Source organism: Aulonocara sp. 'chitande type north' Nkhata Bay, linkage group LG13 (assembly GCF_057382095.1).
Source record: "Aulonocara sp. 'chitande type north' Nkhata Bay isolate Kocher_YH1m ecotype deep benthic linkage group LG13, A_spYH_male_GT1.1, whole genome shotgun sequence".
NCBI classification, from domain to species: domain Eukaryota; kingdom Metazoa; phylum Chordata; class Actinopteri; order Cichliformes; family Cichlidae; genus Aulonocara; species Aulonocara sp. 'chitande type north' Nkhata Bay.
Window position 1 is genome coordinate 20,358,463 of NC_141356.1, and position 14,118 is coordinate 20,372,580.

Genomic DNA, 14,118 nt, shown 5'->3' on the forward strand with positions numbered 1-14,118 from the left:
TATTCTAAAAATCTTTTCTTGTTGATCCCATATTGTGTAACTAGTCTGTCAAATGGAATAAATTCTGTTCCTCTAATATATGTTCTAAGTATTTGAGTCCTTTACCACTCCAATCTGACAAGTTTATCATATTATTGTTTTGTAATATGTCAGGGTTGTTCCAGATAGGTGTACGTTTGCATGGGATTAATGAAGACTCCATCAATTTTAGAAACTCCCACCATGCTGTCAGAGAAGAGCTGATGTTGACGCTTTTAAAGCATTCATGTCGTTGGATGTTTGAGCTGATAAATGGTAGGTCTGAAATCTCTAGATTATTATAAGTGCTTGTTCTACATCTAGCCAAGGTCGTCTAAGAAGGTATGTTTTAGCCATACTGAGATAAATTGAAGCCTGAAAGTTAGGTAGATCGAATCCTCCTTTATTGTTGGTCTTTTGTAGTGTTTTTAAGCTTATATGTGGTGGTTTATCTTCCCAAAGGAATTTAGACATATACAAATCTAGAGATCTGAACCAATCTTGTGGTGGTTTAGTTGGGATCATTGAGAATAAATAATTTATTTTTGGTAAGACCATCATTTTTATAGCGGCAACCCTTCCCCTGAGTGATATGGGTAGACATTTCCATCCAGCAACTTACTTTAAAAGTGGGATATGGTTTAATTTAGTTAAATCTGCAAGCTTGGGAGAAACATTATGACCTAAATATTTTATATTTCCCGATTGCAGTGGTGTAGAAGAAGAATTTAGGAAGGAGCAATTAATCGGAAGGACTGAAGATTTTGACCAGTTAATTGAATAATCTGATACTCTTGCAAAAGAGTTTATCAATGCAAATACCCCAGAAAAAGTAACACATCAACTGCATAAAGACTGATTACCAAATTTGTGTAAAGTTGCAAATAAAAATTTCCAGTTAACTCTGTCAAACGCCTTTCCTGCATCTAGAGATAATATTGTAGTTTCGATGTTTTTACTGCATGAGTAGTCAATCAAATTAAGTAATCTACGTGTATTTGTTGATGAGTGCCTACTCATGAGATGAGTGCCTTTATGAAACCAGTTTGGTCAGGATGAATTAAGAGGGGGGTTATTTTCTCTAATCTCTTTAAAAGCACTTTGCAGATTATTTTAAGGTTTACATTTATAAGGGATATTGGACGATAGCTTAAGGGGTATACAGGGTCTTTGCCCGGTTTTAGCAGGAGTTTTCAACAATTTCTGAGTAAATGAGAATGAGGGTTTGTGTTCAATGTGAAAATAACAAAAAATAATATTAAAGACATGCTTACATTTTTATTTGATTCTTTTAGTTTTATAAAGATATACTTAATTTATTAAAAAATGTGAGATGTCTGTGTTAGTGCCAATTAAGTTCCACAGTTAAATACAATATAGTCAATCAAAATAGCTTAAAAAGAAAAAAACAAATACTCACTATGAAAGAGCTATGTTTATAATAAATAAAGTAAATAAAGGAGCTTAAAAGTAAAAAATACACAACAAATCAAACACATTTGTGAAGTAAAATAAAACAACAAAATAATAATAATAATAATAATAATAATAATAATAATAATAATAATAATCATAATAATCATAATAATCATAATAATCATAATAATCATAATAATAATAACATAAAATAGCAGAATACAAATACAAATGATGCACTAAAATGTGCTGGAGGAGACAGGCCAAGCACAGGATGCTGAGGTGAGCAGTTAAGCAGCAACAGGAGAATGAAGACTTCCTGCAACTGAAAGCTAAATATTTATTTTATGGTGCAGAGGGTAGTTAATTGAGTTAACTATAATTTTTATAAAATCATCAAGTCTAATCACCTTGCATAGAACATGCCCAGTTAAAGGTTTCCGAGCAGTTTCGCTGGTGTCCACCAGAGGGCAGCACCTGTCTGATTTGTGGGTGCTGTCAGCGCTCTTCCTCTCGGTACTTTGTTTACTTCTGCTTCCGTAGCTTCTAGCTAGCGCAACCCCCGCTGTCTTTTAAACCTCTTCCCGTGCTTCTAGAGTAACACGTATTCTAAAATGTCTTCACCGCTTCTTCTCAGGGCCTTCGTGACCGAGCGCCTGACAGCCGCCGCGGAGGAAATATTTCAGGTGTTTGAGAGGACGATAGAAAAATATGAGGAAGAAGCGAGCAGCTCCCAGCAGGAGATCGAGCGACTCAGAGGTCTGCTGCTGGAGTTCATGACAAACCAGAAAAGAGGTCTGTGGGGTCTTATTTTTTACTTATCTGTGGGTGTCCGACTAGACTGGAATTATTAACCTAAAATGTAACCTTGCAGACGAAGTTTATTTTCTGCAACGTAATTTGTGAAGTGTGTTTAATTTTATTTAACACTTTAATTTGTGCTCCAGCAACTGACTGGAAGACAGTCTAAAACTCATATTATTTCTGATTTTCCTGAATGAGGAATTTTGAAATGTTGTGAAAAAATAATAGTCAAGCATTAAGTATTTACTTAGTAGTAACTAAGGTATGGTTTGGGGCCACCTGATCCAGCACTAACTATGAACTTTATCAAAATGTCAAGTTTCTATTGTGATCTTAAAAGTAGAGAGGGTATCGGTCTCCTGAAGCCAAAGTGGGAGCTGGGTCCACAGCAGATGGTCCTGATAGTTGAAGGCCCAGCCTCCCATTCTACTTTTAAAAACTCTAGGAAGTGCAAGTAAGCCTGCAGTCTGAGAATAACGTGCACTGTTTGAATAATAAGGTACTATGAGGTGTTGTTGTGGTCACCGTGTTGGGGCCTGATTATTCAAGACCTCATACTCTCATGTGAAAAAGTTGATTCACTGCACCCACATCATTCAGTAGGTTATGGAACCATTTTTAGCTGCAGTGACTTGAAATAATCGCTTTCTGTACAACTATACATCTCTCTCATCATTGTAGAGAAATTTTGTCCCACTGTCCAACATTGCTTCAGTTCATTGAGGTTTCTGGGCATTTGTTTACACACAGCTCTCTTAAGGTTCCACCACAGCATTTCAGTCAGATGAAGTCTGGACTTTGATTGCGCCACTGCAACATCTTGAATCTTTTCTTTTTCAGCCCTTCTGGTGGAGATTTGCTGCTGTGCTTGGCAATGCGTTCTGTTACATGACCCATTTTCAGCCAAGCTTCAGCTGTCAAACAGATGGCCACACATTTGTCTCTAGGATACTTTAGGACAAAGAAGTGTTCGTTTGCAAGGTGCCCAGGACCTGTGGCTGCAAAACAAGCTTTAAATCATTACCCCTCCACCACCAACAGTCGGCATGACATTGTGTCAGAAGTCGTGGGGTTTGCTCTAAGCTCTGCTGAGGCTTTCTCCTATAGAGCCTGAGATGTAGCTCTTGGGTTTCTTTCAGCTTCAGGGGGTGAGTTGGGGTGAACGTCCACTCCTGGGAAGATTGTAGTATTGTGTTAACACACACCTGAATGCTCCAGACCAGCAAACTGCTGATATCTGCTTTTTATCAGTAAATGATAAGGTTTTAATTCATTTGTATTTGATCATCTGAAAGCTTTTAAAGGACCTTTTGAGAGTAACAAACATGATTGTTAATCCTTGTTTATAGTAATAAAGTAGTAAAAGAAAGATTACATTTTCTTTTTCAGATGTTCTTCAGTTGTCTGTTTGTAAAGAGGAGTCACCGCCTGAGCAGGAGCCATGTGAGCGCACACCGAGCATCAGCGTCCATAAGGGCAATGCAGAGCCTCAACATATTAAAGAGGAAGACAGCGAACTCTGGGCTGGTCAGGAGCAAGATGAAAAACAGGCCGAAGAGTTTCATGATGCTGATGCCTCATATCCACCTCACTCTTCTGTTTGGGAGGAAAATGAGCTAGAGGACACGAAACCGTCTCTGCAGCCTGAAGTGCAAAACTGTGAACGTGATGAGGAGTTTCTGGAGGAGCAGGAAACCAGAACTGTGCAGTTCATTTTGCCTCTCACATTGACATCTTCTTCACAAACTCTAGCCCAAAGTGAAAGCGTCCAGGACGGAAGGGAAAGCGAAAGACCTGCTGCTAGTTTTTCATCAGAACAAACCCAGGCGCCCTTTAGCACTTTCAGAGAATCCACTGAGTTACCTCATTTTAACTCTGCTGCACCTGACTATCATTGCCATTTGTGCAATAAATCATTTTCCTCCAGCCATCACCTGATAAATCATGCTTTCCACGTGCATTCAGCAGACGCAGGTGCCATCTGTGCCGTGTGTGGAAAGATGTTTGAATCCACCGAAAGCCTTAACATGCACCTCAAATCGCACAAGGGCTCAAAATGTTGCCACATGTGCGGTAAGCAGTGCAACAGCACGACCGCACTGACCGAGCACATGGCGAGCCACGCCGGGGTGAAACTGCATCGTTGCCACGTGTGTGGGAAAGAGTGCAGCCGCAAAGGGGATTTAAAGATACATATGAGGATTCACACGGGCGAGAAGCCTTTCTGCTGCTCCTTTTGTTGCAAAAGTTTCACCCACAGCGGACACCTGAGGAAGCACATGAGAAGCCACACAGGCGAGAGGCCTCACCGCTGTGGTATCTGTGGCAGAGGGTTTCTACAGAGTGCACACTTGAAATATCACCTGGGGACTCACACTCAGAAATATTGACTCATTCATCCCCCTGGGCTCATATTTAATAATGAAAAATGTTCAACAGAGACGCCAAACTTTGCTGTAAAGAGCAAGAAGACCCATTATAAAGATGCTTAAAGCAAAATGTCAGTAACATTTAAAGTGGGTCTAATTCAATTATTTTTAGCTCCATGTTTTTGTTCTTGGGCATTGCATGATTCACAGTTCAAAATAATCCTTATTTATTCTATTCTGGGCCTCGGTGCAGCCCTCCAGTTCATCCACTGCCTGAAAAACATGTTTTTAGGTCCTCTGAGCAGCACCCTTGTAAAAACAAGTCTCTGCACTCAGCAGCAGGTTATTATTTTGAGAAATCAATTGAAGCATGAACTAAATTAACTTGAAATTTGATGCTGCATGTATAGAATCACCAGTTAAATCTCAAAACTAAATAAAGCACTTTAAAATGTCCGATGACTTCCCCTAAAATACATTTTTAAGGAAGGTTTTCCTCTGGAAGTTAACACTTTGTTGTTTTGTAGTTTCTCTTTAATAGCTGCTATCAGGTGACACTGTGATTAATCGTCTGTATGTTCTGATGTATCTGATTCATTTTCTTTAATAAAAATCACATGTCACTGAAAGATGTGTTATAGAAAACCAAAGTGGAGCAGAAAATGAATTCTTAACTTGGGTTTTAAATAAAAGTGTTTGTTTATAACATCGTTATAAGATGCATGAAAAGTGCTAAAGAAAGCTGCAAACCTCTTTTAAATTTAAGCAGTGTAACCAGCTAAAAAGTAAAGTGAAGGAAAAGTATTTTAACAGTTTGATGAGCGCAGGCTCTGAGCTTCACACTATGTTTCTCTTTACTGTTGACATGACCTCTGATCCCCACTTTGAGCAATAACATTGCCGATAACGTCCAGCTTGTAATGATTGCTTTTATACAACAGAATCTGATTGGTGTTAAATCATCAGTTTATTTTACTCAGAAAGAGCAAAGTGGGACACAGTGCCCTTTTCCACTCTTATTTTTCAAGTAAGCAGATGTTCAGCAGATGTGCTCTCTGGTACAGCTGCAGCTCGCCTGGTCATGCAAACTTAAAACACTGTCACACTTTCAGAGCCGTGTGCCGACCTCTTCATCAACCAGATCTCTTCTGCTCTGTGATTCATTAATTATAACCTTTATTATTAAAAGTAATTTTCCTACTAATCATCCCACTGACATTTTTTCACATATGTACTTCCTGTGATCTTTGGGTACACCAAGAATAATTTACTGTTAAGAGCAATTATAATAGCCAAATAATATCCATTCGTCCGTTCTCTTCCACTTATCCAATTCAGGGTCGTGGGGAGGCGGGAGCCTATCCCAGCACAAACACTGGGAGAACATGCAAACTCCAGTAAACATATATGACATGTTTGTGTGATAACCTATCAGGTTCAGTCCTCCTAGAACTTGCCCATATTTAAGGGCTGTCCAGGAGGCCTTCTGGTTGGATACCCAAACAATGTGAAGACATCTCTATCTGTAAGGGAGAGCCTAGACATTCTTGACAATGAGCTCATGTCTGCATACATCAACAATTTAATTTTTCAGTCACAACCCAGAGCTCATCGCCAAAGCTGAGGGTCAGAATATATATGAGCCTATAAATGGACAGCTTCATAGTGAGCTCTCTCTTCACCACTGCAGACACGATTCACCTGCAACCCCAAAACATTTATATTTTTAAAAAGCAATAACACACAACAAAGCTGCATTGTCACGTCATTAGGAACAAATAGATAGAAATGATGGAATGAAAATGATTTGTGTCTGTATAATGTTCTTCTGTGGTCTGCAAAGACCACAGTTGGTCACATTTCAACTAATTCAAAGCAGTAGGTTCTTATTACAGATGAAAGTAGCTCAGTTTCAAGCATTCGTTCATCACTACTGATTTATTTTTCTAGAAATGAAGATTTGCATACATGCAGAGTCATATTTTTCTGTGCTTCCCATCACTAAAAAAAATAATAATGAGGGTTTGGTTATACTTGATTAGTGCATTAGTGCGTACGCTGAGCTATATTTCTATGTAAAGATGGACCACGAGTGCTGAATTGTTTTTTTTCTACTAACGGAAGAAATTCAGAATCAGCTTAAAAGTTTAAAAAACATCTACATAGCAAATCTTTTCTTTTTTTGGTTTCTGTTCCTCTGTTTCTTTTTCAGTTCTTTTTTTGGTCTCAAAAGGACACTTTTCTTTACCAGCTAGATGTTTTACATTCATCACAAGTTTGTCACTAACTTCACACTGGGCGAGAGCTCTTGGGGAGTCTGTGTGATGCACAGCCAGCAGGCTCTGGTCACATGACCTCATGTACCTGCAGAGAATCTCTGGATGTAAAAGTTCACTGGTTGTTTCTCCATCCAGACATGTTTTGCCTTCATGCTGTAGATGAGTTCAAGAGTATCTGAATGTAACTCTGAAAGTGAACAATCTTCAGATGTCAGTTTGGAAATATAACCTCCACAGTGTGCTGTAGTGGTGAATTATCATGGACTACTACAGTCTAATGAATAAGAGTGTTTATTTTCAAGATGATTGCTTCTCTCTAGAAGTGTGTTTGCTTACAGTGGGAAACTACATTGTCATTTTTACAGCACCATTCATTCAAATATGCACAGAGGTCAACGTGACAAAACACAGTTTTAAAAACAGATTTTAAAAAGTAAAAGAAGAGCTGGAATTATCATCAATTATGTGGACAAGAGAAGCCAAAAGCAGGACACCAGAGATAGAATGATTGATGAAAAAAAACAAGCATTAATGCTGAAATAAGTCCAATAAAATAACAAAGTCCAGAACAAAGTAAACAGAAATCAGAAGATAAACACAAGGACCCAGGGAATAGATCCAAAACCATCGAAACAGTCTGCACACGAGTGAATGTTTGTACACTGAGCGCAGGTTGGGAAATTTGGGAGTGAATTATATCATTGTGCAATAGGTACACCTGTTCAGCTGCTCATTAACACAAATATCTAATCAGCCACATGGCAGCAACTCAATGCATTTAGACATGAAGATATAATCAAAACAACCTGTTGAAGTTAAAGCTGAGGAACAAAGTTGGTTTAAGTGACCAAGGCGCCAGACTGGCTGAAACTGCAACAAAACGCAAAAAATATCCAGTGAGCCATGAGTGTAGCTAGTACTCATGTGCTCTCATTTTTCTAGGCTAACTAGTTTTACATTTACAAGAGAAGTTATCACTGATTAATTCAGGATGTGCACATGCATAGTGCAAACTGACAAAATAATTCAGTTCAGTTACAAAGAAAAAGTCCTTTATTTTTTAGACTGAGTGATATATATGACCTCCAGTTTACAACACAGAGAGTGTGCTGTGCAGTGTCTTGTGTGTGTTTTGATTGGTTAATAATGGAGTTTACCCTGAAGCGTTTACCCACTTTACTTTTTGCATACCTCTGTCCAGCCTGAGAAGAAAATAATTCACCACTAGGTGGTACTGCAAGAACCTTTATTTATCTATCCAACGTCTCAGTCGGTGTAAGAAAATATATTTTCCCACCTCCAGTAGTTGATTTTTGAATTGTTGTATTTAAGCTTGCCTCACAATCCTGCTTAATCATGACATGTAGCACATCTTAGTCAACTAAATGAACTCTGTTCATGCATTGATTTCAAAACCTTTATTAAACTTGGTATTTACTCCTCAAATGTTTTTTCTGTCATGGTTTATATTTTTTCTAGAGCTTTCATTTTTCAATTTTAATCACTCACTCTTGAGAACAGCAGCTGGAAAGCTACATTCGCCATCATCTATGACTTGTTCAGGAACTTGTTAAGCCTTTTTTTAGGCCTTTCCCGAGAATCTCTTCCATGTGGCCTAAAAGTTTCACACAGAACAGCAGCACATTCAGGAATCTCAGTGTTTGGGAAGCTGCTTCAGGCGATTCAGATTGAAAAAGCTAAAGAGCATAATCAGGCCCCAGTGACCCCAGAGCCTAAAACTAACTGCCCTAATCTGGTTATGCAACCACCCACAAAGACACGGGATCATCAGCAGACACCACTGGATCCTTGGACACTATTTCCCACATGTCTGTTCATGTCCAGCCCAAATGGGGACTCAGTGGCTCAAACCTCACCAGATAATTTGTTTACAGTTCCCTGACGTGGCTTGATGTGCTTCAACCACTACTTCATTATAGACAGTCTGAGCTACAGTAAGTAAGAGTGTATAGTCTCTATATAGCAGCAGTGTTTGATCCTAACTAAGGTTATTTGATATAATCCTCCCATACCTTGTTGAGAAAAAAAAACAGTCAAGTGGTTAATCTCCTGCGATTTAAATTATGTGAAACTTACGCAAGGGAATTGGAGGAATTTTCCTTATGTGGGTCAGGACGTGTCTCACAGTTGAGCTCATGAGAAGAAGGGTTATGCTTTTCTCAGTGTGTGTGTTTGTGTGTGTGTCTGCAGGGTATCTGAGAAGTAGTATTGTGCACTGAGTATAGTAATAAGACTTTGAATTGAGCTGGGATTCAGCCATGATCAGGAATTTTACAAACCCAGGGTTGCATAACAGGGTCAGTGAGTTACTCTCCATCCCGTCCAATGAAGGAAACACACAGGACGAACATTTAAGGGGAATCCAGTTGTGGATGAGGAGAGATGTGCTCTGCCTCACACACGATCGCCCACTGTTAGGTTGGGTTTGGTGTGGAGGAGGACAGCAAACGTGTGAAATAAAACATGCATGCATAGTCACACTAATAAGTGTTGGCAAATAGAAATAAGTTGCATCATGTTCACATATTTGTGAAAATGCACCGTGAATAGCACACCAGATATTTCTGTGAGTTCACTGAGTAAATATCTGAATACTGGTGGACCATTCTGTTTTTGTTTTGCAGGTCTCATCTCGCTCCTGCTGCTGATGTTTTAAATGGCATAAACTCAAAGACAGTTTGTGGAAAAACCTTGAAGCAGGCCACATGACACATTTACCCCTTTTTTTTTCTTTTCTTTTTTACCTTCTTTTGCTAATCCCGCAATATATAAATCAGATGCTGGACCCTTTGAGATGAAAGGACCTCCAAAGAAGAAAGAATAACTGATGATGATGCTGCAGCTGGGGGTAGAAGCTGTTTCCTCACATGTCCCAGCTCTCTGCACAGAGCTGGATCAAGCAAAGCCTCGTTTGTCATCTGTAACTTTATTTATAACAAACCAGCAACATGAATAAAAAATGGAATTCGGGGTTACAAAATAAACCATCTGTGCTGTAAAGCATCCACAGAAGGCGCGCACATTTCTTATCCAACATTAAGTGAGAAAAAAACCCAACCATAAATATGATTTCCTTCTAATTTATTGGTGAGTTTCAGAATATACCATCACTAATTCAAGCAAACATTTCTCAAATTACACCCTCCTTTCTCGATCACCAAGTTAATCCCGAAAGGGAAATCGTATCTCTGCGCCGGACTTCGCTCATAAATATCAGGTTTAAGCTATTTTTTGAAAAAATATTTACTTAAAACATTTCTCACTTCTTACAGATTCGCAACATCTACTCTGTAACAATAAATACCTCTCCGTGTTTTTAATGAAAATAATGCCATATGGGTTGCATTTTCTTATCAGCACTCCCCGATGAAAAAGTCACGAAATGTTCATCCAGAACATGCCTGCGAAATATTCACTGATAGTGTATCTAATTTGTTTCCAAGTCTTTACAACGATTTGAGCCATGTTTACTTTTAAACACAGACAGCTGCAGTATATGTAGAAGATATACATGGGACCTGGGAGGATGCATACAATTAATAGTGCATAAATTAACACTCTTATGAGACTCTTATGGTTAAGAGTAGGTGGCTGCTGGTCCACAACAGTGTGAGACAGACTGTGGTGACAAAATGCATGGACGAATACTTAGATAACTGTGTCCTCTCTCTCTCTGACCCAGTATCAAGCTCTGGTTGTAGTTTTAAAAGGATTATAATCTGGTGTCTTATTTGTAAAAACCCTGGCCCGCTATTTGACGAAATCTAGACCAGTCACAGAAATCCCTTTCGCCTGCCACCCCCACCCTGCAGTCAGTAGCCCATCTATGTGTGCCAGCTGCACGAACAGGGTCTAATTTCGCGGCTGAATGAGACGAGAGAAAACAGACGAATGAACGCGTCAACGCTGTTCCCCACAAAGCTCCGTGCTGCTCGAATGTGAGGTTATCGCAGGCTGGTTGCATTAGGTAAGTCTGTGTTCCTGTCTGTTTGGGACGAGCTGGTGAAACTCCAGCAGAACCGGTGACAAGGTCAAATGCTGCGCATGGTGCTGAAAGTGCGCCAGATGACGCGTGACTGAGGGCAGAGAGCTGTACTCGAATTTTGATGTGAGGCGGAATAGCTGTGGAACAGTCCACACAAACCCCGCGTTTTTGTTGTGATAGCTGCAGAGGAAGTTGAAAGATGACTCGTTTGGACTCAACGTTGGTGCAGGCCAGAGGTTGAGACTTGTGCACGGTTTGAGTTGAGGCGCCACAGCAGGTGGCAGTGTGAGAATGGAGATCCCTCCTTTCAAATACTCACACACACACTCTATGCAGCAGGAGATAACATGAAAGAGCTCCGAGAATAGACCCCACTGATCTAAAAACACTACTGTATCATGTGAACATTTGGCTGGTGTTTTCAGTGCTCACACACCATTTCAGACTCTCTCTCTCCCTGTCCTCTGTGTGCTTGCTATAATGTTGGTGGAGTGTGTTGCACCTTTAAAGCTGCTTGCATATCAGCGCTCCTGTGGCTTTGAGAAAGCTGCTATTCTCTCAGTGATAATATGGTCTGTTGGTTTTCTCCTGCAGTGAACACAGCTGTGCATGTAAAGAGGAGCAGGTTACATCCTCACTGGAGCTGATGTTCTCAGTTCGAAAACAGTCATCAAAAATGTAGTTGATCATTAGAAGAATTGATTTGTTCTCAGTCTTATCTCACTGAAACTGAAAATATTTGGATTTGAACTTGACAAAAGATAAAGGCAAGATGACCGCAGAGCTTTGTGAACTCATGCCGCTCCTAATGTTCAGTTATTTTATAGACTTGCCAATTAAAGGAGAACTACATTTCCTATATGCTGATTATTAAAAACCCCAAACCATACAAAACCATAAACATCACTAAAACATCATCGGGTGTCAGCTATTCCTGCTCCTCCTCCTTCGGAGGTTTAAAAACATTACCGGTTTCCATAATTTAGCCATGCATTCGGAGATGCAGCTGACCTATAAGAACATAGCAGCCAAGATTCAACAAAGTGCAGTCTGGTTGCAACTGTAAGCATGTTTTGTTCTGCTCAGTTGTAGAACAGAGTTTTAGGCTGACATCTGAAATGTAATGGAGTTTAGGGAGTGGTACTTTAAGCAGTGAACCCGATCACTGGATCCAGACCTCCTCGTCCCTCCTGTAGTTTTTCCCACTTGCACTGATTTGATAAAACAATTCTGGGGGAAACTGGGAGGGGATGTCAATCAAATTCCAGGGGGAAAAGAAACCACCCCCACCCCATGTCCCCACTTTAGCAACACCCCAGTGAGTAGCACTTTACTAGTTAATGGGCCTTTGTTTGCAAAATCTGTTAAGTTTCCTATTCATTAGGAAAACAATAAAACTATGTGACATCCTGATTGTTTTCTCTTGTTCTTGTAACAGAGGCACATAGATAGAAGTGATTAGATTACAGACTGCAGAAGCCGAGGATCATTGTGAGTTTGAGCAAGATGCTGAACTCCCTACTAGCTCTGTAACCGGCCTTCAGCACCTTATTAACTGAGCCCAGTTTACTGTCCTTTTCTGCAGCTCTCTCTTTTTGATCTCCTACCAGGACGTTATGCCCTGAGACAATTATGCAGCTATAATTAGAAAGTTCAATCTGAAAATCAGACGGGGGTGGAACAGCACGTAGTGTGAGTGTGCAGCAGGGTAACATGATGCAGTGGACTAACCAAAACCGAATCAAGGTCTTAAACACAACTGACTTTATTTTGTAGAGACAAACCAATCTGTTTATGTATTTAACTGGTGAAATAGAAGGAAATGTCCTTCACAGTTTCATGAAAACAACAGTTGAAATAAATGCAAAGGAAAGGAAATCCTGTCCTGCTTTGACATGGCCCAGAGGAGGATCCCAGTGTCTTTGGTTACCTCCAAACCTTTCTTCATCTTTGGTGGCACAAACCGCTTCAGATGTCTACTTATTGTTTAATGTACACTTTATGGTCATTTTGTTAGGGACACTTGTTCAACAATGCATTTAGGCATGTAGACATGGTCAAGATGATCTGCTGAATGAGCAAGAATGGGGATTTAAGTGACTGTGAATGTAGCATGGTTGTTGGTCTGAGTATTGTAGAAGCTGCTGATCTGCAGAAGAGCATCTCTGAAACAGATTAGACAAATTAGACAATAGGATGTTGATCTAATGAGTCCCAGTTTCTGCTGCGACATTCGGCTGAGTCAGAATTTAGTGTAAGCAACATGAAAGTATGGATCCATCTTGGCATGTAACAAAGGTTCAGGCTAGTGCCTGTAGTGTAAGGGTGTGGGGCATATTTTCTTTGCGCACTTTGAACCCGTGGATCATTTAAACACCCAAAACCTCAGTATTGTTGCTGACCTTGTGCATCTCACTTACAGTCTACTGTAAGTAGTGCTAGTTTGTGTGCTAACATACTCAGGTGACACTGCTTTCTGCAGTGTTGTTTTACCATTAGCAAGAGCAGTTGTTTGTTGAAATGTTTTAGGGCAGTTTTGTCTTTGTGAAATGTTCAAAATAAGCATGATTAAGTGCTGAAAGACTTTAAACAATTAGTTGTGCTCATCTAAAGAAGGTTTATTTAGTTCATTATCACAAAGTAAATACCAACAAAAACAAAAGCAAGAAACAGAAAAAGTGAAACTGCAGTCAGCTAGTTATTTTAAACATCTGCATTGATAACAGTGTATCACTAGTTAAGTACTGGTTAACATGTAACTACAACTTCACAAAGCTGTTAGTATGTATACAGACTTCCATGATGGATATTATGATTAACTTACTATAGAAACAAAAGGGACAAAAGGAGGGTGTCTGAACTAAACTGAGAGGGCTTCTACAGTCACTAAAAATAAAGAAGTCTGAGATTACAAATAACCTGAGCGTATTTCTGCAGAAAATACCCAGGAATGTGGTCTGATTAAGTTTCATCAGTAAATAATCTCAGGTTTGTTTTCAGAAAGCTTTTGACGTGGTTCAGCACACACTTCTGGAGCTGAAATTGGTTCTCAATGCTGAAAAGACAAAGCTAATGTTGTTTTCAAACATCAAGAGATTTCCTCAAACTGTCCCCTTGGTGTCCACTCTTGAGGGAAACCTCATAGAAGTGGTGCATACGTATAAATATCTTGGCTTTTTAATTGATGATTCTCTGACCTTTAAACCTCACATAGACAATCTTGTGA

At 39.6% G+C, this 14,118-nt stretch overlaps 2 protein-coding genes across 5 annotated transcripts in view; both read left to right on the forward strand.

Annotated features, from left to right (window-relative positions):
- Window positions 1–1,978: 1,978 nt before the first annotated feature.
- Window positions 1,979–8,198, forward strand: LOC147316002 (uncharacterized). The gene is made up of 2 exons (XM_086259101.1): window positions 1,979–2,229; window positions 3,628–8,198. The coding sequence occupies exons 1-2, from the start codon at window positions 2,049–2,051 to the stop codon at window positions 4,626–4,628; spliced, it is 1,182 nt and encodes a 393-aa protein (XP_086115227.1). The 5' UTR covers window positions 1,979–2,048; the 3' UTR covers window positions 4,629–8,198.
- Window positions 8,199–10,718: 2,520 nt separating this feature from the next.
- LOC147316003 (equilibrative nucleoside transporter 1-like) overlaps window positions 10,719–14,118 on the forward strand; it is a 42,896-nt gene continuing 39,496 nt past the window's right edge. For 2 of the 4 annotated variants that reach the window (XM_086259112.1, XM_086259104.1), the window contains exon 1: window positions 10,719–10,874. The gene's annotated coding sequence lies outside the window, so the exon portion shown is untranslated. The remainder of the gene's footprint in view (window positions 10,875–14,118) is intronic. The other 2 variants (XM_086259109.1, XM_086259105.1) reach the window with 1 other exon arrangement.